The sequence below is a fragment of the Marmota monax genome, unplaced genomic scaffold, assembly GCF_021218885.2.
Source record: "Marmota monax isolate L192 unplaced genomic scaffold, Marmota_monax_Labrador192_F-V1.1 WCK01_AAM20220418_F8-fsc00187, whole genome shotgun sequence".
Taxonomy (NCBI): domain Eukaryota; kingdom Metazoa; phylum Chordata; class Mammalia; order Rodentia; family Sciuridae; genus Marmota; species Marmota monax.
The window spans coordinates 474,863-497,501 of NW_026694837.1; the positions used below are offsets into that span (position 1 = coordinate 474,863).

At 41.4% G+C, this 22,639-nt stretch overlaps 1 protein-coding gene across 2 annotated transcripts in view; it reads left to right on the top strand.

The window, feature by feature from the left end:
* Nucleotides 1-11,742, top strand: part of Rcan2 (regulator of calcineurin 2) — a 246,490-nt gene extending 234,748 nt beyond the window's left edge. For both annotated transcript variants that reach the window (XM_046426169.2, XM_058573187.1), the window contains one exon: nucleotides 9,177-11,742. In XM_046426169.2, coding sequence (XP_046282125.1) covers nucleotides 9,177-9,337 — 161 coding nt within the window. In that variant the 3' untranslated portion in view covers nucleotides 9,338-11,742. The remainder of the gene's footprint in view (nucleotides 1-9,176) is intronic.
* Nucleotides 11,743-22,639: the final 10,897 nt, after the last annotated feature.

Consider the following 22,639-nt stretch of genomic DNA (forward strand, 5'->3'; position numbering starts at 1 on the left):
TCATTCCTAACACAAAGCTCCTAAAATTCATGATTTGCTGAGAGTTAGGAGTATCTTTTATTCTAATAATGTGACTCTTGGCAGGATGGGGGCTGGTCACTAGAAAGACAGCCCCTTGAATCCAAACCTAGTACTTTCAGTCCCATTTCCCCACCCCTGGGGAATAGAGGACAGGAGGAAAGCTAGAGATTAACTTAATCAATAGCTGATGATACCTGAATGGTGGTGTTTTGAGAGCTTCTGGGTTCATGAATGCATCCGCATGCCAAGAGGGTGGCACACCCCAACTCCCCAGGATAGAAGTGCTCCTTCCAGACTATCCTATGTACCTCTTCATCTGGCTCTTCACTTTTGTATCCTTTATAATAAGCTGGTAATCATTTTTAAAAATACACCTTTAAATAGCACATCTATCTGGGGGTTGGGGGGTGCAGCTTGGAAAATGTCCTATTTTTTTTTTTGGTTTAACTCTGTCCTTCTGTTGAAGAACACAGTCCCCAGCAGGAGTGAGTGAGGTCGGGGGTGATAGTTCAAATGCTGGTGGGTGCCCCAGATAGAGGGAGGCAGGGTACATTCCCCCCTAGTCTTGTCCCACTTCCTGGGGGAGTCCCTACCAAGTACCTGACAGTTTGGGACCCCTTGCCTGCCCAGTTGACAGGGAGCAGCAAACCAGGACTTGCAGCTTCGTGGAGCTTCCTTTCCTGCTGAATTCAAGTCATAAGCTTAACTCTTGAAAAAACCTACATATGAACACCTTTAAAGCACATCTAAACCATCCTGCACTGCTCACTGAACTCTGCTTTCACCAACAGTTGGGCATGTGCAGAAAAGCCAGCATGCACCAAGTCCACTGTCACCATTCCACCCACAGGGGCTCCCTAGTCCCTCTTGCAGAGTAGGCAGGTCCTGTGCCCTTTAAGCCAAGCCACTCTGTTTTCCTATAGTGATGTTAATATAGGAATTTGTATTCTCAACCAACTATAAAGGACTCAATCCAAATTGAAGCTTAGCACACAACCCTGACAGGGTTCTGTATTGGAGTTCTATTGGAAATGTTCTTAGGACTTGCTTTGATATGCCACTATCCTGTTTTAAAATTCAGTGTAGACTGATTATTGACACTGATGTTTGAACCCTATTTGGTTCAGAAGACAGATGAGTAGCTGTTGCTGTTGTTCATTGCCAGCTTGGTTTTGGATGACAAGTTAAAGTTAAGAAATGGACATCCTGCACCACACAGGTGCACTCCACCAGCATGGAGCTAGAAAGCATCAGGCTGCCCAGCACTGGGCAGGGACTCTCCTGCCAGGCTCAGCACAGAGCCCAGAGCAGAGCACAGGCTTCTCAGAGGAAGAGAGCACTCAAAGTGAAAGGTAGGAGAGGGTGAGCCGAGCATTTCCAGTTCTTTTCCCGCAAATCACCTTAGTATTGTTCCTTTTCCACTGGGGAGGAATAGAAGAGGGGCCATAGAGATAGAGCAAGAGGTCCAAGATGTCCTCCACATGAAAGAACCACTGGACCTAGTCAAGTAGCCACTAGGACACAGGGCCCCAGCAGGGGAAAAGGGAAGACTCTACAGGCGATAACTTCAACTCAACTCTAGTAGCTCCCCTAGCTCTTGAACAGAATTTGTGTGACCCAGGCCCACTTTTATATAACAAACTACTCCCAAACTGTAGGGCCTAAAAGAGCAACCATCATTTATTATGCTCACAACTCTACTTGGTCAAAGCTCAGTAATGTCTCATCTCTGTGCCACGCAGTGTTGTTGGGATAGCACACCTGGAGATTAGCAAATCAGCTTCAGGAGGGTTCATTCTGATGGCTGGCTGTGGCTTGGGCCCCACTTCCTTACAACATGGATGTGGGGTTTCAAGAGTGGGCATCCTGAAAGAGTCTGGCAGAAGTGTCTGGCATTTTTATAACCCAGAAGTCATATTGGTTCCTTCTGCCATATTCTATCAAGGCCGTCATAAAAGCCTGTCCAAGTTTTCAAAGAGGGAATGGAGGGAGCACTCCTGGATGGAGAATTGGCAAGGTCCTAGGAGAGTATATGGGAGGAGAGATATTATATCATCTTTGGAAAGCATGATGTGCTACAACATGTAACATCCCTATTGAGAATTCGACTTCCTTATGCGAGATGATGAAATTAAACAGGAGGGAAACAGGATATTTTCCCAAGTCCACAGTTTCCATAGGAGATTAACTTAGTTTATAGAAGACAGGGTCTTGCTACGTTGTTTAGGGCCTCACTAATGTGCTGAGGCTGGCCTCAAACTTGCAATCCTTCTGCCTCAGCCTCCCAAGTCACTGGGATTACAGGCATACACCACAGCTATAATTTATAGGAGATTCATTGTCAAAGAGACCTTGCCTAGAATAACTAGCAAAATTCAAAACAAAATGAGGCAAAGTGTAGGAGAAATAAATAGTCTAGCTAGAGAATATACACTGAAAATATGTTGCCAAGAAAATGTATTAGAAGTAAAAGTTAAAACAAGGCTCCTTTCCGGTAGAGTTTCCTGCAGAATATGAAACAGTGAGAATAATGAGAGGCAGAACCAGAGGGGATGGTTAATGTGGTTGGCGAAATCAAGTCAGTCTGAATTCTGGCTCTGCAGGGAGCTCAGTTTCCTTAGCATAACTGGACATGCTGAAACCTACTCCACAGAGCTAATGTCATCATTAGACACCTGTTTAGGGGAAGCACTTAGAGACAGACCTGTGCCTGGCATTTAGGAAGTATTCCCTAAACAGCTGTGTTCAAGGAACATGCCAAGTTTCTACAACACCTACTAGGGCCCAGCACCAACAGAGTCCTAATAAATAGGGTAGATACCTGCATTAGTTTTCAGCTTAGTTGAAATGCTAAACATTTACACAAGATAAACCACAGGAGGAAAATTCATGCATGAGTACATACTGGACATTATACAATAATTGTCTGATGTCCTTCACAAATCTATCATTTATTGATCATTAGTGTGGACCCTGAGCTTCAGCAATCCCAAAAGCAGCTTTGGTGATTTGGAATATAAAACATCACTAGATGAAATAACTAATGAATAATACAAAAAGGGATATCATTAAGCATTATAAATACGTGGCTTGGACCAACCTGGGGAAAGAAAATCAGAAGTTTTCTTAGAACAGGAACTTATGGCTTTCCATTTCATGGAACAGAGGTATGTAAACGGGTAGGAAAAGAGGAAAATGGAGAGAAATTTCCCAAGGACAAGTCAGAGAAGGGGACACAGGGACTCGGGGGAAAGGAGAGATCCATTTGGGGAATTAGATTACAGGGTACCTGGCTATTCACTTGAACCTTGGGATTCAACATATCATTCACCTCTTCCTGTACTTCACAGCAGATTCTGGTGAGTGAAAGATCTTTACAATCATTTGGCTGCTTGATTCTTGAACCCTTGTGTGATTAGTTCATCGTATTGGAAATGAAATTCTTTGCGGGGTGGGGGAGGGCAGCATTGATCAAACTAATATCACCCTGAATAATTACACCATGCATCATGGGAGGACTTGGTAAACTAGTTGATCCATATTTCTTTATTTCCTAGTCTCCCGGTGATGTGAGCATTGTCATTGCCTTGATGAGGGAAACTGAGGTACAAAAAACATATAGCTTTCTCAGAGTCCCACTACTAGTATGTGGAAGGTGGTGTCTCCAAATTTAGTTTTAGGATGTTGATTCTGGCTGGGGAAGATTAGATTCTATGGGGAGGAAAGCGACAGGGATCCCCCTAGTAAATGGCAGGAGGCAAGTCATGGGCAGGGTCATCACAAGGTAGGTGAGTGGGGGAGCACACACAGAAATGCTTCAAAGCAGCATTCAGAGACTTAGTGACTGAGTAATGGCAGTGGATGAGGAGAAAGAAAATTCAATAACTGACTCCAAGGATCTGCACCTAAAAGTCTGGAAAAAAGACAGCCTCCATGAGTAATGTGAGAGCCTGGAAGGAAATGTGTGTCCATGAGGCAAATGAATAATTCTACTTTAGATATGTGAATTTGGAGAGGAAGAGGAAACTTACATGGAGATGTCAGGAAATTGGGGTGCAGATATGAAGGCAGCCTGGAATAAGCTCCTAGAGGGAGGACTGGGGAAGTCTTCCCAGACCAGCAACAAATGCTAAGGGATAAAGCTCGTTGCACCTGTTGGACTTTGCTGTGTTTTGGAAGCCTCGAGCGCAGGGATCCTATCTGTTTCCTAGTGGACCACATGATCTTCTTTCCACCACAAAAGTTTCCTAAGAATCTGAACAATCAGTCTCAACCCTGCTTTAGTACACACACATATGGCTCTGTATCATCCCCCTACTCTAACACACCTGAATTATATTGATTTGCACAAACTGCATCAGCACACTGATGATGTTAGCATCCAAGAAGGAGCCCATCATGGCCCATGAGCCAAAGGTCACAGTGTGATGGAGGCTTCCTGTGGCACTTGGACTGGCAGCCTCATCACACTTCCCTGTGACTGTGACAGAACTACAGAGACTTCACCCTCCTCCTCCTGAGGACAGGAAGCAGCCTGTGGGCACCCATGTTTCCTCCTCCAGATGTGTAGGAATTGGAATGTTGTCACCAACCTGCCCCACCCACTCAAAAAAAAAAAAAAGGGAAACAGAATTTGGGCATATGTTTTGAACCGTGGCCAAGCCTCAGGAAGTTCCAAATAACTCCATGAGAGTTTAACTTTTGGCCAGGTGCTAAAGGATTTTGTTTGGGTGTTTATTTCATGGGGGTAGATAGAAAACCCTGATCAATGCATTTTTCTGACAGGTTCTGGCCTCCTTTCTCTGCACAGGGTAAAGGATAGTTTGAAAACAGATGGAGGAGTGAGCGCAGGATAGATGAATCCTCTCATCCTTTAAAAAGAGATGCTGATCCAGGGCCCCATTCTCCCTGCATTAGGATAGGACCTGTCCCCAGCTAAGCTTAGTTGGTCCCTTTGCATGGTGACAGCGTTGACGTCAGTCCTCACGGTAGAGGAATTAGTTGAAGCCCAAAGGGAAAAAAAAAAAAAAAAAGACCAAAAAAAGAAAAATTCAATCCAGCAAGGCTAAAGCCATTTCTTTTTAGTTTGCAGGCTCTCAGCAGCTGTTAAGCTTTGCTGGATTTTGATAGTAAGAAATTTTCTAAAAATAGAATAATGAAAGGTTGGAGTTAATGGGATCACCTAGTAAAATAGCTCCACTAGTAGCCAATCTGACTATAGCCACCTGATGTGAAAGTTGCCTCGCACTCCCCCACACACATAAAGAGGTGCCCCCTTGCTGGCCTCTTCCCTCCCCCACAGCTACTTAGAGAAGAAAGCCACCTCCAATGTGATAATCACACTGCAACAATGGGTGGCTTTAAGGAATGTTCTTTATCTAAGCCAGGGCCCACAAAAGGTATAATCAAAAGTCAACTTTGTTGTGTGTATTATTAGTGGGAAGACTAATATTTGCCAACAGAGGAGGAAAGGGACAGGGTATCTGGTCAGTCCTCTGGCCTGGGCCCTGCCATCACCACCACCTCAACCCCAGGGCCAGAAACTTCCACACTCAATCTGCTACGGCAGAGTCCTTTTTGTGGCCTCCCCCTCTGAGGATGGCATATGCCATCCCCCTGCACCTCTGCAAGCCATGAGCAGGACTCCCACAGCTGCTGTTTCTTCTAAGGGGCTTCTTCAAATACGAGAAAGTTCTCATTTTAGCGGGTAGGGTTTCTATCATCTTATTCCAAGACTTAGAAATCACATCTTCCTCTTTTTATCTGAGAGTGTCTTTCATTCAGAATTGCAAAGAGTGTGTGAAAAGAAAAAGAAAGAAAGGAAATTTTTAGGCACTCTGGATGTTGTTGGACTTTGAGCAACTTGAGAATGCCAAAGATGAGCAAGTGCTGGTGGCCAGGAGGCCTGGGGACCTGACCTGGAGTCCTGCGCCTCTTTTCCTTTGTGTGCCCTTCTTTCCCCTATCCTCTCTCTGAACTATTACCATTTTCCAATTAAAAACAAATGATGCAGAGTGGAGGAAGTAAGGGGGCACATGAGTGTGTGCCAGTACCCTCGTGGGACCACAGTCCCTTGCTATCCCACAAAGCCATGAAACTCTGGTCACTCAGACACAGAAACAACCAGAAGCAGCAGAAGGTGCTAAATACAAATGAAGATTCCACTAAATCAGAATTTGCAAGATTGCATCCCATCCTGGCAATCTGTTCTTAACAAACACCTTGAGTAAATTATCAGATGGTTGAGAACCACTGTTTCAAGCTGCCACCAACCAGGTCTGCCCACCCTCAGCCCAGAGCCTCTCCCACACCTGTCAGGTAAAGCTAGTTTCATGCAGGTTCCTCTCCGTAGCAATACCTGATATATTTCTTTTATCCTGGAACTTTGATAATAGAGTTCTTTTAAGATGGGACAAAATACTCTAGGGAGGAGGGGACCCACACTATTAAATGAACTTTCCATGTCATCCAGCGGTGTTCATGCCTACATGTCTGCACAGTACAGTAACTGCCAAGTGGACTGCAGCCTGATTAGGTTAGCTCTCACTCTCCATTCCTGCTTTCCAAGTAGCCTGAGTGATTGGCATGCACCTGGTTCTGCCACAGGCATCCTACTTCTGTCACTGTCCTCACCTGCATCCAAACTAGTCCACCTCAGCTCCCACATGTCAGAGACTTAACGCTCATTGATGAAATTTTCCCTGCCTACAATTTCACCACATCTAGACTGCAAGCCACAGATCTTCATAAGCCATAGTCCAATGGCTCTGCCTAATTCTATTCTTTTTTGTTACTACCAGTGTCCAGAGAAATGCTGGAGTTGTGAAACATTTACTGTCCCTCACCCAGAAAAGGCTTCCCTCAGCACAGCAGGATGTTGGGGGCGGACAGTGTCCAATAAAGACTTCTCTGACTCTGAACAGAAAGAGAACCCTCTTAGAAGGGTGTGGCTGTATTAGTTTGCTAGGGCTGCCATAACAAAGTACCACAAACTGAGTGACTTTCACAACAAAAATTATTTGACTCGGTTTTAGAGGTCCAAAGTTCAAGATCAAGATGCATACACACGGGGCCATGTTCTCTCTCTCTGAAAGTGTTGTATGAGATCTGTTCCAACACCCTCTCCTCACTTCTAGTGGTTCTTGGCTATGACAGCATAACTCCATTCTTCAAATGGCATTCTCCCAGGGTGTGTGAGTATCCAACTTCTCCTTCCTATAGGGTACCAGTCTTGTTGTAGCAGGGCCCATTCTAATAACCTCTTATTAATTTAATCAACTGCAAAGTCCCTCTCTCCAAATAAGGTCACATTCATAGGACATGGAGGTCAGGACTTCAACATCTTTTAGGGGGGCACAATTCAACCAATAACAAGGACGACTCTGGTGTGTCCATCCCTCCCCGTATCACTTAGAAAAGCTCTGATACCTATTACATTATTAGTGCTCCTTATTCTCTGTCAGTACCAGAATTTTCAAAGGTCACTTGTAGAGTTTGCTGTTTTCACCACTGTTGCTTACCTAGATGGGCTGCCCAGCAGCATGTAAAGAGTGTCCTGCTCCCACAACTGACAATACTTGTTCAAGCTGTCCAGCAAAAGAACTTTCCACAAAAGACAGGAAAGTGGGCAAGACTGGATGGTGTCTGGTCTTGATCTGGGAAGAAGGGCAGGACATGGGGAGATCTCAGAAAGAGGGGAGACTATGCCAAGTATAAGTAGCTAGTTTTAGTGGGTAAATAATGTAGCTATTGTGATTAGGGGGGCAACAAGTAAACTGGTTTGACCAAGCAAAAAAGGGAATGGATGGAGGTAATGTTGATGAGAGATTATGCAGAGTCTTCTGTGATGTGCTAAGAAATGTAGACATGTTCTAATGAGTCCTGAAGAGCCACTAGCCACGAGGATATCTGGAAGACATCATTTTTAGACGATTTTTTTCTATTGATTTGTGAGGATTGGAAGTGAAGGATATGGGGCAAAGATAAAGATGTCAGTGGTTGAGAAGTTTTAAGCATGCAGACTGAGAATGATCCCCTGTTCTTGCTCTTCCACCTGGAGGTCTTCTACTTGTCAGACCCAGGTCAACTGTCACCTCTAATAAGAAGCATGTCAAAATTACTTGCTTCTTAAATTGGGTACCTTAGATCTTAACATATTACCACCCTAACACTCTCCATCTTACATTCTGATTCCTTCTGTTTCCCCCTGAAGAGTGCTTTCATTGTACTTTGTGGTCTTTATGACCAGCAATGTCAAGACCATGAAACAGAAAGCCAGTTGTATCACAGTGATTCTAAAATGAGCCAGTCAAAAATGAGACATTTTTAAACTGGAAAGGGCTTTGATGGTCACCTAACCCAGTTATCCAGTAAACACAACAAATTCTGGACAAATGATAATCTTATCTTCTTCTTTCTGGGGGCAGCCATTGCTGTAAGAATTGAAGAGCTGGAGAGAAACTTAAAAGACTACCCTATCCAAAAGATGAAGAAGTGAAGTGATTAGCTTTTGGTTACTCAGCAATTAGTAGCAAGACTAGAAATAGAAATGATGGTCTAGGTTCATCAGCTTCCTGTACTATGATAAAGTACCTGAGATAATCAACTTCATAGGAGAAAAGATTCATTTTGACTCATGATTTCAGTGCATAGTCATTTGCCCCTGTTGCTCTGGGCTCATGACAGCCCAGTATATTATGATGGGAGCATGTGGTGGAAACCTAATCACCTCATGGTGGACTAAAAACAAGAAGGGACTGGGGTCTCCTTCAAGGGCCCAACCCTAATGACCTAATTTCTTCCCACTAAGACCCACCTCTTAAAGGTTTTACCAACTCCCAATAGCACTTAGGAAGGGGGCCATCCCTTCCATACTTGGGCTTTTGGGGAATATTTAGGATCCAAATAATGGCATGGCCAGACTCATTTGGTCCTCAAGGGGTTAAATGACTTGTTCAGGGTTGTACAGGGGCTAGGTGGTAGAGCTGGGGTACAATTCAGATTGATCGCATTCTGTTCACACCACGCTATCCCCACGTATGACCCCAGACTTTCTGAAACACTGCAACGTGCCCTTCTTACTTCCTGGGCAAACCTTGCCAGAGGATCTGCTGTGAAACCCTCCCTCCTTCTCACCCATGTCCCTTGCTTTCCAGGAGAGAAGTACGAGCTCCACGCGGGAACAGAGTCCACCCCAAGTGTGGTTGTGCACGTGTGCGACAGCGACATAGAGGGAGAGGAGGATCCAAAGACTTCCCCAAAGCCAAAAATCATCCAAACCCGGCGTCCCGGCCCGCCACCCTCTGTGTCCAACTGAGCTCACTGCTCCACCTTGAGGATAAAATCTGTCTCTTCTTTATCATGCTTTTTCCCCCTCCCTGTTGTTTGTCAGAGAAAAAAAAAAAATTTAATTGCCTTTAAATCCCTGGGTGTTTGGTTGTTTGAGATTCCTTCCTTGTAATCAAGCCTCTCGGACAAAAGGGCTAGGAAAAGGTGATATGTCTCCTGATCATATCATACCCATTAAGTATAATTCATTATTTAGAAGGTTCTAGAAAAAGTAGTATTTTCTTATTAAACAATCAGCACAGCCTATATCTTCGTTCTCTCATGTTGATCCAAGCCAGACACATCGATAACAAGCAGTACCTGTGTTGTTTGTGAGCCTTTTCAGTCCCAGTCCTGATGTGCGTGTTGTTTTTTTTCCTGGCCACTCAAATAGGACCATAAGTAAACTTGACTTTGACTGCATGAGATATCCCTATCTGGTCTCTCTCAGTCCTCTTCATCCCGACATTCCCAGGACATGCATGATCACCAGCATTTGTTTTCATGATTTGAGGATATACTCTAACTCACAGGTTATCAGCATCCAGCCATGTCCTACCTAGAATAGGAAAAAAATAATCCGTATCATCCAGCTTGACAAGTCTGGGTATAGTCACTATTTTGAGTCAATATTTCATAGCTCTGTTAAAATTCCTGGAGGCAAAATTGAGCTTGGCCCCAAAGATATTCCTCAATAGAGTTTGAACATCATTTCCATGTAGAACTTCCCAGTCTCATTGGGGAGGCTTGTCCAGGGTGATAGAGACCGATTTCAGACGAACTATTTATTATCAAAGTCTCTCATGGTGTCTGAACCGATTGTTTTTTCTCTTTGTATATTTGTACAAATGTTTCAGCTGTGCTTTTAAAATCTGGATGTTTTTTATTTAGTGGTTGTTCAGCCATTAGCTGCTTAAAAACATGATATGTGCATTGCTTATGAATGCATTCATACACTATTGCAGATAATCTGATAATATCACACTATTATGGATAATACTGAATTTTAAGAGGGCACGACAACATCATATGCCAATACATGAATGATTAGCCAACATCTTTGCTATTCAGCCCACTTGTTTTTAAATAATGATGCAAGTGTCAGTTATAGATGATTTAAAGTTAGCTAAATCTCCAGAATGTAGCAACAGCTGAGCATATTCAAACAGGGAAAGGGTGAGAGATAAATGTATGCCAATCCTGCTCACGCAATGCCCGTATGCTCAAAAAAGTTTTGTTTTCGTTACATGTGATTTTTCTATTTCTCCAGCCCAAAGTGCATTACAGAAGATACACCTAGAGAACCATTAACTTCTGCTGTATGTGCCAGGCCTCATCTACTCCTGTACATTAATAAATTACGTTAGATGCAATTACAAATTATGATGGAGTGAGGAAGTACTTTCATGACCTAAGCCTCAGAAAAAACACACAAGAACAATAATGCAGCCAACTGATTGAAGAGTTGTTGTGGTTTTTGCCTAGGGTGTATGTTAGTGTCCTCAGAAACTTAAAACATAGACAGATCACTCAGAAATTAAAAGTCCGTTCTACTGTGAATATAGCAATATAGTACTGGACACAGTACAGGGGAAACTGAGGAGAGCTTTGCTTGTAAAATCCTAAGTTTCTATAGGAAAAATGAAGACTCCTTGAAAATAAAATCTGAGGAGTATGTTATCAGCAAATGCTTTGACTTTCCTTTATTGTGGAGGTTTCTGGATTTTCATTGGCAAGATTATGTACTTCATGGTGGAGGAATGGCGCCCTCTAATGGAGGAATGTTGCATTTGGCTATTTAGATGACAGAACTACAGCCACCCACCTCTGGGGGCTGAATCTCAGCTGACTGCTGGTCATTGACTTTTTAAGATACCCTGATTTTTTTTCAGAATGCAGGTTCTGGAAAAAAAAAAAACTAGATGAGAGAAAGTTTTGGGAAATGATTTTTTAAAAAATGTTTTAAAACAGTCGTACCAGACTTTACTGACAATTTAGTAAAAGTTGAAATGACCATTCTGTAGTCATAAAAACTCGGTGGCATGTATGACCTAGGTGGTGAGTCTGGGTATTGCCACATGTCCATGTTAACCTGTCTCAGATCAAGCAACTCCTTCACTAGATTGGACTTTGGGGTGAAGACAGAGGTGTTTTTCTCAGGGGAGCAGTAGGGAATGGGAAGCGCCTGCCATGTTTGTGTGGAACCTCCTCACGCTGTGAAAGTCTCAGTTGCCTCGGCATTTCCATGACGCACATCATGCAAACCTCTTTAGCACTATTTTAAGTTTGAAAAGTTTTAAAATGAAGGGGAAGGGGAAGATTTCCACCAACTGAATCATTTGTGCACGTGTATAGCTCCAAGAGCTTAGACTTCAAATATATCTGGTGAATGACTCTTGGTCCCTGTGGTGTCATTTCTTTGTTGTCTTCCTGATTTGAATATTCCTGATGGGTAACTATAAAGGAGGGCGACTCGGCTATGTTCTGTCCAAGAAGTTACCAACATATGGGATTAACCCATCTAGGTTCTCTCTGAAATGCAACATGGCGGGTGGGAGGGCAGTTGGAAGGAAGAATTGAGCAAGGCCAGGCAGGATGAGACAGGCTCCCACAAAGGGACAGAAGAGCTCTCAGCTTTATCGCCAAGTTGCAAGCCTCTTGATTTCAAAAGCCATGTTAAGAGTGCTAGAAACCTCTTTCAACATCTCCCTACTCTGTTCTTTAATTAAAAACAGGACCTCTCTACAAGAGAAAGATTACACAGAACGCAAAAAGCAATGAGCATAATCTAAAAGATTGATACATTAGCTTTTATTAAAAGTAAGAGCCTCTGTTCATCAAATGACACCATCAGGAAAAAGAAAAGGAAAACTTCAGCCTGGGAGAAGACAGTTGAGACACATGGAGCAGTTAAATAACTCCTATCCAAAAATGTACAAAGAACTACAATCAGAAGATTTTTTTTTTCTAAAAGTCAACCTCCAAAAAAAAAATAGTACTTGGCACATAAAGGCAATTCACATACACACACACAGATGAAATACCCTAGTGACCCATGAAATATCCAAGTGACCCATTAACATTTTAAAAGACGCTCAATATCATTTCGCATCAAAAGCAAATTAAACCCCCAAAACCATGAGGAAATATTAAGTGCTAGTAAGGATATAGAGGTAAGGGGTGTTCCAGGGCACTGATGATGGGAGTACAATTGGTCCTGCCACTTTGGAACATTTTAGTTGTACCTAATAAGTCAAAACGCATGCCTGTCTGGAAGCTAGTCCACACTGGAGCCTGCACCCAGCAGGTCTGAGTGAGTACTCATAAAATACTTGTACAATAATTTCCCTAGCAGAGTTGCCAGTAGCCATTAACTGGACAAATCCACAGTTATTCCACTGTATAATACTTACATAAACTGTGGAATATTTACACAAAGGAATTTATAGGGCAACAGAAAACACAAATTACTGATACAACAACACGCAGCTCAAAAGCAAGTATTAAGGGAGGTAAGAAATGGTCAAAACTGACCTATATTAATAGGCATTATAATAGTGGTTATCTTCAGTAAAGAATTAACCCAGAGGGAATAAATGGAAGCTTCCAGGATGCCATAGACATCCCATATTGATCTGGACCTCCATGAATAGACACAAAATTTCTTTAAAATTTATGTAATGTGCTGCAGAAGGTTACCTCTCAAATAAAACCTCAATGATAATGGGGAGGGAGGATCTGCTCATCATCAAGGGGGTTTGGAATGTTCTCGTATATCTTACGTCTATGAAAGATTTCCATATTCACAAAGTCTGGATTTAAAATCTGTAAATATTTTAAATAGAAGTCACAGGATTTAAGTACAGGGTGAAGCACTGTTCATCCATCTGTCTGGTGCCATCTGTCTGGTGACAACCAGCTATTGTCCCTGCCACCCAAGAGTAGAGTCCAGTATGGAAAGAGACAAGCACTTAAGTAGGCAAATAGTCCCAAATTCTGATGGTTGTGTACAGTGAAGAAAACCAAGAACTCGCTGTTTGAGAATCAAATCGGAGGAGTGTGGTCAGCAAGGCCTCCCGGAAAAGAAGCCAGCCATGGACGGTAGAAGAGCATCCCAGAGGAAGGCTATGGATGGGAAACCTTGTCACGTTGGGAGACTCTTAGGTTATCCTCAGGGTTGGAGGGTGAGCGTGACCTCACGTGAGGTTATAAGAGCAGGTAGGCCCCAGGCTCTGGAGCTGGGGAGCCAGGCTAGGAAATTGGGAATATGTTTGCAGTATAATGAGAATGATGTTCAACAGTGGGGTTATACAATCCCATTCATCTTGTGTATCCTAAAGCAAGAAGGTTCCCTCGCCAAAGCCAGAGTCCTAAAGGCTCTGGACAGTCCCTAGCACAAGGGCCTGACCCCTCTTGCCTACTGCCAGCTTGCAGTTTTTAATCACCATACCCTTATCCACCAATAAGCTCTCAGCACTGATATCCTTAGGCAGTGTCTTATTGTGGATCTAGGAAAAAATTTTAAAAATCCCTTCTCCTCCTCAGTCATTTAGAAAGCCTTGGTGCAGGAAAGGGGGACAGGGCAGGTGATAATGGATAATAAGTCCATGATTCAGGAAAGCATTCGTTTAGTTGCTGGTACAGAGTGTCCCTGCCAGAAGCCACGGTGCAGAGCATCACTGAACACTTGGCAGACTCACACTTTAAATTTATGCAATCTGAGGAAGGGAAAAATTCATGCAAAAAGTTCTCTGTCAAACTTGTTCATCTCCTTTCAAAGATATTCTGGGGAAGGTTATTGGAATTGATGCAGAAGCTTATGTGTCTCTAGAAGGTATGCAGGATTAATTGTGAATACATGTGTGTGCACACACATGCATATTTTCTACAGATTGGAAATAGGAAACCCAAAATAGGCTGAATGGTTGAAAAGCTTTATGTTAAAAAAAAACTCAGACATAATACCCTCTTAGCTTTCTGCATTATTTTCCATTCTCACCTGATAATTGAGTTTGACCATTTTTAGAGTTGACTAGTTGCAATTATTAGTCAAATCATTACTGTTTCCAAACAGTCTCATCTGCCTAAGAGGTCTTTCACTTTCAAGGAAGGATTATATCCATCTCCCCAATGCTGCCAAGTTTTACATCCCCACAGTCCATGTAACGTGCTGCACTGGATGCTATGGTGCAAGTCTCAGCTTTCCTCTTCAGGGTAAATGTCCCCAGATAATGGGGATGTGTGCAGTTCACAACACCCCCACTGCCTGGCCAGATTGTAGCTGGAAAGATGACCCCACCCAAGAGGGAACCTGCATGGTGTGACCAGTCAAAGAGGGATGGCCATGCCTGGCCCCTCAATTCCAGAGCTACCTGTGGGTTCGCTGAAGCCTCTGCATCTCAGTTCGATTCTTCCCTCTGCCAAAATCCGATCCCTTTGCTCCATCACCGTGTGGCCCCTAAAGGCTCCCACTATACTTCCTGTATGTACATCACCCTCTCAAGAGTCTGTGTCCTGCAGAACCTAGCCTAATGCACCCCAGTGCCTTCTCTCCATCACTTTGAGCTCTCTGGAATTGCTCTTTTCCCTTGATCATCACCTTTGCATGCCGACTTTGGATTGATTATACTAAGGCTTAGCAGCTTTACCAAAAGCAAACCAAAAGGGTGTTTTAGAACCACCTGTCCTCCAGATAGTGGCATCTGCACTTCCTTTGGGAATGCACTTCCCTCCTACTCTAAGACCTGGCTATTCAGCTAGAAACACACAGAACCTGATTCCAGTACATTCCCATGTCTGCCCAATCTCCAGGACCCAAGGAATGTTCTAGGGATGGTCATATGATCTAAACCAAGTCAATCAGAACGAACATCAGGATTGTTGCTAGTACTAAAGGGAAAGAGAACATATTTATACTTAGATTACTAAATTGAACAATATAAATCTGAAGAAACAAAAGCTACCATGTGGATAATAGGCTTCCTCTTAGAATGAGGACAATACAGAAAAATATGGGTTAAAAGAACTAGTGCCAAATATTCCAAAGAATTGAAATACTTCCAAACTCATTCTACAAGGCCAGAATTACCCTGTTACCAAATCAGACGAGGATGCAATTTAAAAAAAGAAAACTATAGATCAACATCCCTGATGAACACATATCCAAAAACTGTTAAGAAAATACTAACAAATCAAATTCAATAGCACAGCAAAATATCATTCACCATAATCTAGTTCCTTTTATCCCAGGGATGTGAGGATGGCTTAATATACATACTATACTTTGGATCTTAACTATATCCCAAAAGGCCCATAAACTAAAGGCTTGGTCACCAGCTTGTGGCACTATTGGAAGGTGGTAGAACCCTGAAGAGGTGGGGCCTAGTGGAAGGGAAGGCTTTGGGGACTCAGCCCCACCCTGCATGCTCTCTATTTGCTCCCTAGCCGCCATGAAGTGACAGCATTGTCCTACCATGTACTCCCCTATGTTCTGCCTCAACACAGGCCTAAAAGCAATAGAACCAACCGACTGTAAACTGAAACCATGAGCCAAAATGAACTCTCCCCCTTTAAGTTGATTCTTTCAGATATTTTGTCATCCAAGGAATGCTGATCTATATAATGTGCAAATAAATAATCATAATATGTTTCATCAACAGAATGAAGGATTAAAATCATATGATTTTTTAATCTTATACAGAAAACAGTATTGAATAAAATTCAAAATCCCTTCATGATAAAAAACTTGGATAAATTAAATATAGAAGTATGGTACTTCAACATAATAAAAGCTACATATAACAAACCCACAGTCAACATCATATTCAATGGGGAAAAGCAGAAAGCATTTCCTCTAAGATCAGGAACAAGAATGTCAATTTTCATCACTTTTACTTAATATAGTTCTAGAAGTTTTAGCCAAAGTGATTGGGTGAGAGAAAGAAACCAAAGGCATGCAAATGGGAATGGTGGAAGTCAGACTATTCCTGAGTGATCATATCTGTCAACAGGAAAATCTAAAGAATTCTCCAAAAGAGTATGAGAACTGATAAATTCAGTAAAGCAGCAGGATACAAAAATTGGTAGCTTTTCTATACACCATTAACAAATTTACTGAGAAAGAAATCATGAAAGCAATCCAATTCACAATAGCTACCAAAACAACCACCAACAACTAGAAATAAATTTAACCTGAAAAGTTAAAGACCTCTACAATGAAAATTGCAAAACACTGATGAAAGACATTGAAAAAGGTACAAAAGGATAAAAAGACCTTCCAACTTTATGAATTGGAATAATTAGTGTCATTAAAATGTTCCTACTTCTCAAAGCAATATACAGATTCAATGCAATCCCCATCAAAATCGCTATGATATTTTTTGCAGAACTACAGAAAAGAATCCTAAAATTCATATGGAAGCACAAAAGAACCTGAATAGCCAAAATAATATTGAGTAAAAAGAACAAAGCTGGAGGCATCACAATATTCCAAGACATACCAAAGGAGCTATGGAGGCCAAAACAGGATGGTATTAGCATAAAAACAGACACACAGAGCAATGGATCAGAATAGAGAAACCAGAAATACACCCACACATCTACATCCAACTGATTCTCAACAAAAGTGCCAAAATTACACCTTGGAAAAAGGAACTGCCTCTTCAATAAACAGTGGTGAGAAAACTGGATATCCACATGTAGAAGACTGAAACTTGACCCCTGTCTCTCAACCAGTACAAAAATCAACTCAAGATGGATCAAAGACCTAAATATAAGATCTGAAACTACTAGAAAACATGAGGGAAAGATGCCCTTCAGTGGATGAATGGATAAAAAAAATGTGGTATATATACATAATGGAATTTTACTCAGCAATAAAAAAGAATAAAATCATGGCATTTGCAGGTAAATGGATGGTGATGGAGAAGATAATGCTAAGTTAGCTAATCTCAAAAAAAAAAAATGTTGAATGTTTTCTCTGATATAAGGAGGCTGACTCAGTGGGGTAGGGAGGGGGAACATGGGAGGAATAGAAGAATTCTAGATAGGGAAGAGGGGTGGGAAGGAAAGGGAGGGGGCAGGGGGTTAGCAAGGGCAGTGCAATGTGATGGACATCATTATCCAAAGTACATGTATAAAGACACGAATTGAGTGTCAACCTACTTTATATACAAACAGATAAGAAAAATTTTGGTATATATGTGTAATAAGAATGGTAATGCAAAAAAAAAACCAAAGTACATGTATAAAGACATGAATTGGTGTGATCATACTTTATATACAAATACGTGAAAAGTTGTGCTCTATATGTGTAATAAGAATCATAATGCACTCTGCTGTCGTGTATTTAAAAAAATAAAATCAATTAAGAAAAAGAAAACATGAGGGAAACACTTCAAGACATTGATAAAGAAAATGATTTCTTGGCTAGGACCCCCAAAGCATAGGAAATGAAAGCAAAAACTGAAAAATGAGATTACATCAAACTAAAAAGCTTCTGCACAACAAAGGAAATAATCAACACAATTAAGAGATAACCTACAGAATGGGAGAAATACCTGCCAACTATTTATTTGACAGAGGTTTAATATTCAGAATATATAAGAGGCTCAATATATAAGGATCTCAATTATATTAACAAACAAACAAACAAACAACAAAAAAAAAAAAAAAAAAAACAGGCACAGTGACACACACCTGTAATCCCAGTATCACCAGAAGTTGAGAGAGGAGGATTTACAAGTTTGAGGTCAACCCAGGTAATTTAGTGAGACACTCTCTCAAAAATCAAATTGTTAAAAAAGACTGGTAGAGCATTTGCCTAGCTTGCAAGAGGCACTGGGTTTGATCCGCAATACCCTCACCACCACCACCACTCACACAAAAAATGAACAAAACAATAAGTAATCCAATTTTTTAAATGGGCAAATGACCTGAGTTGATGTTTCTCAGAAGAAGAAATACAAATGGCCAAAAAAATATATGGGGGAAAAAAATCAATATCAGTAGCCATCAGAGAAATGCAAATCAAAACTACAAGAGATATCTCTTCACCAAAGTTAGAATTGCTATTAGCAAAAAACAAAAAAGTAACAAGTAATAGAGAGGATGTGGAGAAAAAGGAACTCTTACATACTGTTGGTAGGAATGTAAATTGGTACAATGATTATGGAGAACAGTATGGAGATTCCTCAAAACACTAAAAATAGATATACCATATGACCCAGTAATCCCACTGCTCAGCATATATCCAAAGGGAATGAATAGCATACCAAAGGGACTGGAGAATGCCCATGTTTATTGTGGCGCAATTCACAATAGTTAAGGTATGGAATCAGCCTAGGTGCCCATCAATACATGAATACATAAAGAGTGGTATATGTATATACACACACACATACTGAGTAGTGCTACACATATCATGATATGGATTATATCATGACTAAAATAAAATACTGCCATTTTGTCATTTGCAGCAAAATGGATAAAACTAGAGGAATTTATGTTAAGTGAAATAAACCAACAAAGAAAGATAACTACCACATATTCTTTCATACACAGAAGCTAAGAAAAGGTTACCAAAATGTAGAACAGGGATTATGTTGCCAAAATCTTGGCCCCAATGCCAATTAATGCCAGTTTAGTAATGAGGACATGGTTTTGAGAAAAAGGGAAAAAGTTTCTTTATTGCTTTGCTAGCAAAGGAGAAACACAGGGACTCCAGTCCCTGAGGATGTGATTCTGTCCATCAGGAGGAACAAGGGGGATTTTAAAGGAACTCTTCAAAGGCTACATTCCAGGTGTGCCCTGACAGGGGGTCCCAGGGCATCCTGGTGGTGTGATAGGATTCCCCTATTAATTTGAGAGAGATTTACTTTCCGGATCCTCTGCAGATATCTTCTTCCTATGGAGCACAGATAACTCAGGGTAATCTTGTTCCCTGCCCCCAGGTTAGGGAGAGGGAGAGGGAGAAAAGGAAAACATATCCCTTTTAAAAATAAGCCTCAGAACTATATTCAAAAGGTGAAGTGAACCACTAGAGATTGGAAAGGGTGTGAACAGAAGAGTTTGGAAAACAGTAGCATTTGATCTTTATGCTATAGGCATAAATGGAACTCTCACACTGAACCCCATTAATATGACATGTTAATATTATTTTTAAATCCAAATTCTTTTGTATAACCTGTCTTTCCTCCCTGGAAACTTTCAGGATGTCTTTGTCCCAACTATTCTGAAATTTCATGTATAGGATTCCATATGGGTCATTTCAATCTAGAAATTTCTCTTTCAATTATGACATTTTTCTTGAACCTATTTTTAAAACTTTCTTTCCCTCCATCGCCTCTTTTCTCCCTTTTGGAATATTATTTGAATTTTTAGATCTTCCAAAAGTGTGTTCTTCCCCACCCACCACCCTCACCCCACTCTGCAATTTTCTCTCTGACTTTTTTGCTCTATTTTTCTGGGAAATTTATTCAACTTTATCTTCCACCCCTTCTATTTTACTTTCACCATTGATATGTATTTTATTTCTGATAAACATTCCAGGAATGGAAAATCTTTTCTATTGCCTCCTGCTCCTCTTTTGTGAATATGAAGTTTTCTCCTATCACCAGAGATATTACTTTATTCTCTTTCCTATTTTCTACATATTCTTATTTCCTTTGGTTTTTGTTTTGGTTTGGTGGAGTATATAGGGGTTGAATCCATGTACCACTAAGCTACATTCCCAGACATTTTTTTATTTTTATTGTGAGGCCGGGTCTGTTTTTGAGGCTGACCTTAAACTTGTGATCTTCTCCTGCCTCACTCAGCCTCCCAAGTCACTGGGATTATAGGTGTACACCACCATGACTGGCTTCTCCTATTTCCCTTATTTTGTTTAAAAAATCTCTGTGTGTGTGTTTGAAGAATGGTTCTTAGAGAGTTTGTCCCCGGGTCCTCAGGTTTGAGACATGAATTGTCACAACAGGGTTTTATACTACTGGTGGGTAGAGGCCTGGGGTGCTGCTAATCACCTTGAAATGAATAAGAAATCTCCAAAACAATTGTTGTTTAGCCCCAAATATCGTTAGTATTAAGATTGAAAACATTCTGTTAAGAGATTTTTGTCAAAAATCTTGACTCATATTTTAGATGAAAAAAAAAATGCGATTGGATCGATTCTGAGGTTACAGTTGTAGCTCACAGACTATGAACTGTGTGCTATCTGGAAATACAGTTTCACTGTGGAATTTCTAACTCTGTATCTTTACAGCGTTTCTCTTTGGCTAATGATTTTCCCAGAGAAGAGTCATCCAGTCTCTGAAGACTACTCACTTCACCCAAAGATATTGCCGGTTAGCCACCCTGAGGACTCAGAGCCCACTTGAAAGGAACATTCTTCCTCATGGCCATTGATATCTTCTCATCTCAGCAGAGTAAATTCCTGAAAATGGACCTTGACAACCTTCTCTCACTTGGAATATGTTAAAGTGAGAAATGTGTCACAAAGTTACCTGGATATTATGGTTTAGATCGAATTGTGTCTCCAAAGAGCTTATGTGTCAAGCAATATAGCAATGTTCAGAGGTGAAAAGATTGGATTATAAGAGCTTTAACCTTGTCAGTGGATTAACCTTCATCCATTGGATGGATTAATAATTGAATGGACTACTTGTGGATAACTAGAGGCATGAGGGGAGGAAGCATGTCATTTGAGGTATGTCACTTTGGACTACATCCATCCCTGGCCCCTTCCCCTCATTCTGCTTCCTGGCTTTCATGAACGGAGCAGATTTCCTCTGTTTCATGTCAGGCCCAGAGTAATGGAGCCAGCCAACCATCAACTGAGACCTCTCAAACTGTGAGCCCAAAATAAATTTTTCTTCCTCTAAGTTGGCAGGTATTTTGCAGGTATTTTGGTCACAGCAATTGAAAACTGACTGACATGCTAGGTGAAGTCAAAGATGAGATAAGCAAATGAAGACTTCAAATCTCTCTCCATCTCTCACAAACGATAACAGAACTGGGGGGAAAAAGTATTTTGTACTGGAAGAGTTTTCTAATGGCCTATGTTGTACTGTTTAATTCCTTCCATATTGTATCTTTTGGAGCAATAATGTCTCTAAGTCTACAGAAGTACATTTGTCTATTTTGTTCTTTTGTTACAATTCCTATCATTAGATGTGCCTCATTTGGGCCTTTAATTAGACCATTGAAATCCACTGATGGTGCTAAAAAAATGATCTAGAAAGATATAATGAAAAAGAAACAAAAGAAAATCTAGCATTTAGCCCTGTTTGCTGATGAATAACATTTATTGAATACTTTGTGCCCAATGCTACCCCTTATGTGGATTTTTCTTATTGAAACCTCATGGCCATCTAATAAAGTTGATTCTTATTGTTCCTGTATTTTTCAGATGAGAAAGCCTAAATTAACAGAAGTTAAGAAGTCCAGAGTTTTGTGTTTTAAGCTCAGGCAGTCGGAGTCCGAAGCCTACAGTTTGAAAGATACACCCCCCCTCATCCCACCCGGAGGATAAGTAGAGACAGTACAGGAGTCTAGCCCAGACCTGGCTATTGTGCCTCAGGGTTTATAGAGTACTGTCACACATGTGATGTTGTTTGAACTCAATGCCCACAGGAAAAGAGCTGATGTCAAGGCAGAATGCCCTACACCAAACAGCTTGGTGGCCACAAAACAAGGTATAAGATCTCCAGGGAGAGTGACCGGAACGCTCAGGCACTCTCGTTCATCCTGTCCCCATAGATGCTCTTGCCTCGTGCTGTGTCTGTAAGTAGACATTGGCTTTCAGCTTAGCACACAACGTTGGTTCATGTCTGCCATATTTCTGCTATCCCTGGGAACTTTCCAGGAGTGACATGCTCAGGTGAGGAGAGCTCAGATCTTGTCCGATAACCTTGCCGTGTTTTGTTTCTGAATCAGGATAGTGGAATTTAGCAATGATCTATAGATCCACAGGCAGAAAGAAACATGAAAAAGACCAGGTCTTAGTCTCCTATGCTCAGACAGGATTTGACCTGTTCAGGGCCCATGGTTATCAATTCTTGGGTACAAAATAGGTGGGATACAAAAATGTGGAAAATGGAAGTGACATTGTGTTGAGATTAATGAGTAACCGGAGTAGCCCCAGCAACTGGCCAGCCTTGGGTTGCAGAGGTCTGGCTGTGATTTGATGCCACTTGGTGGTGGTGTTTGCCCTCTCCAGCTTAAATACCAAGAAGGACAATTCCAAGTCCTGTGGCTACCTGGGACTCCCAGGACAGCAGTGACAATTCTAGGAATC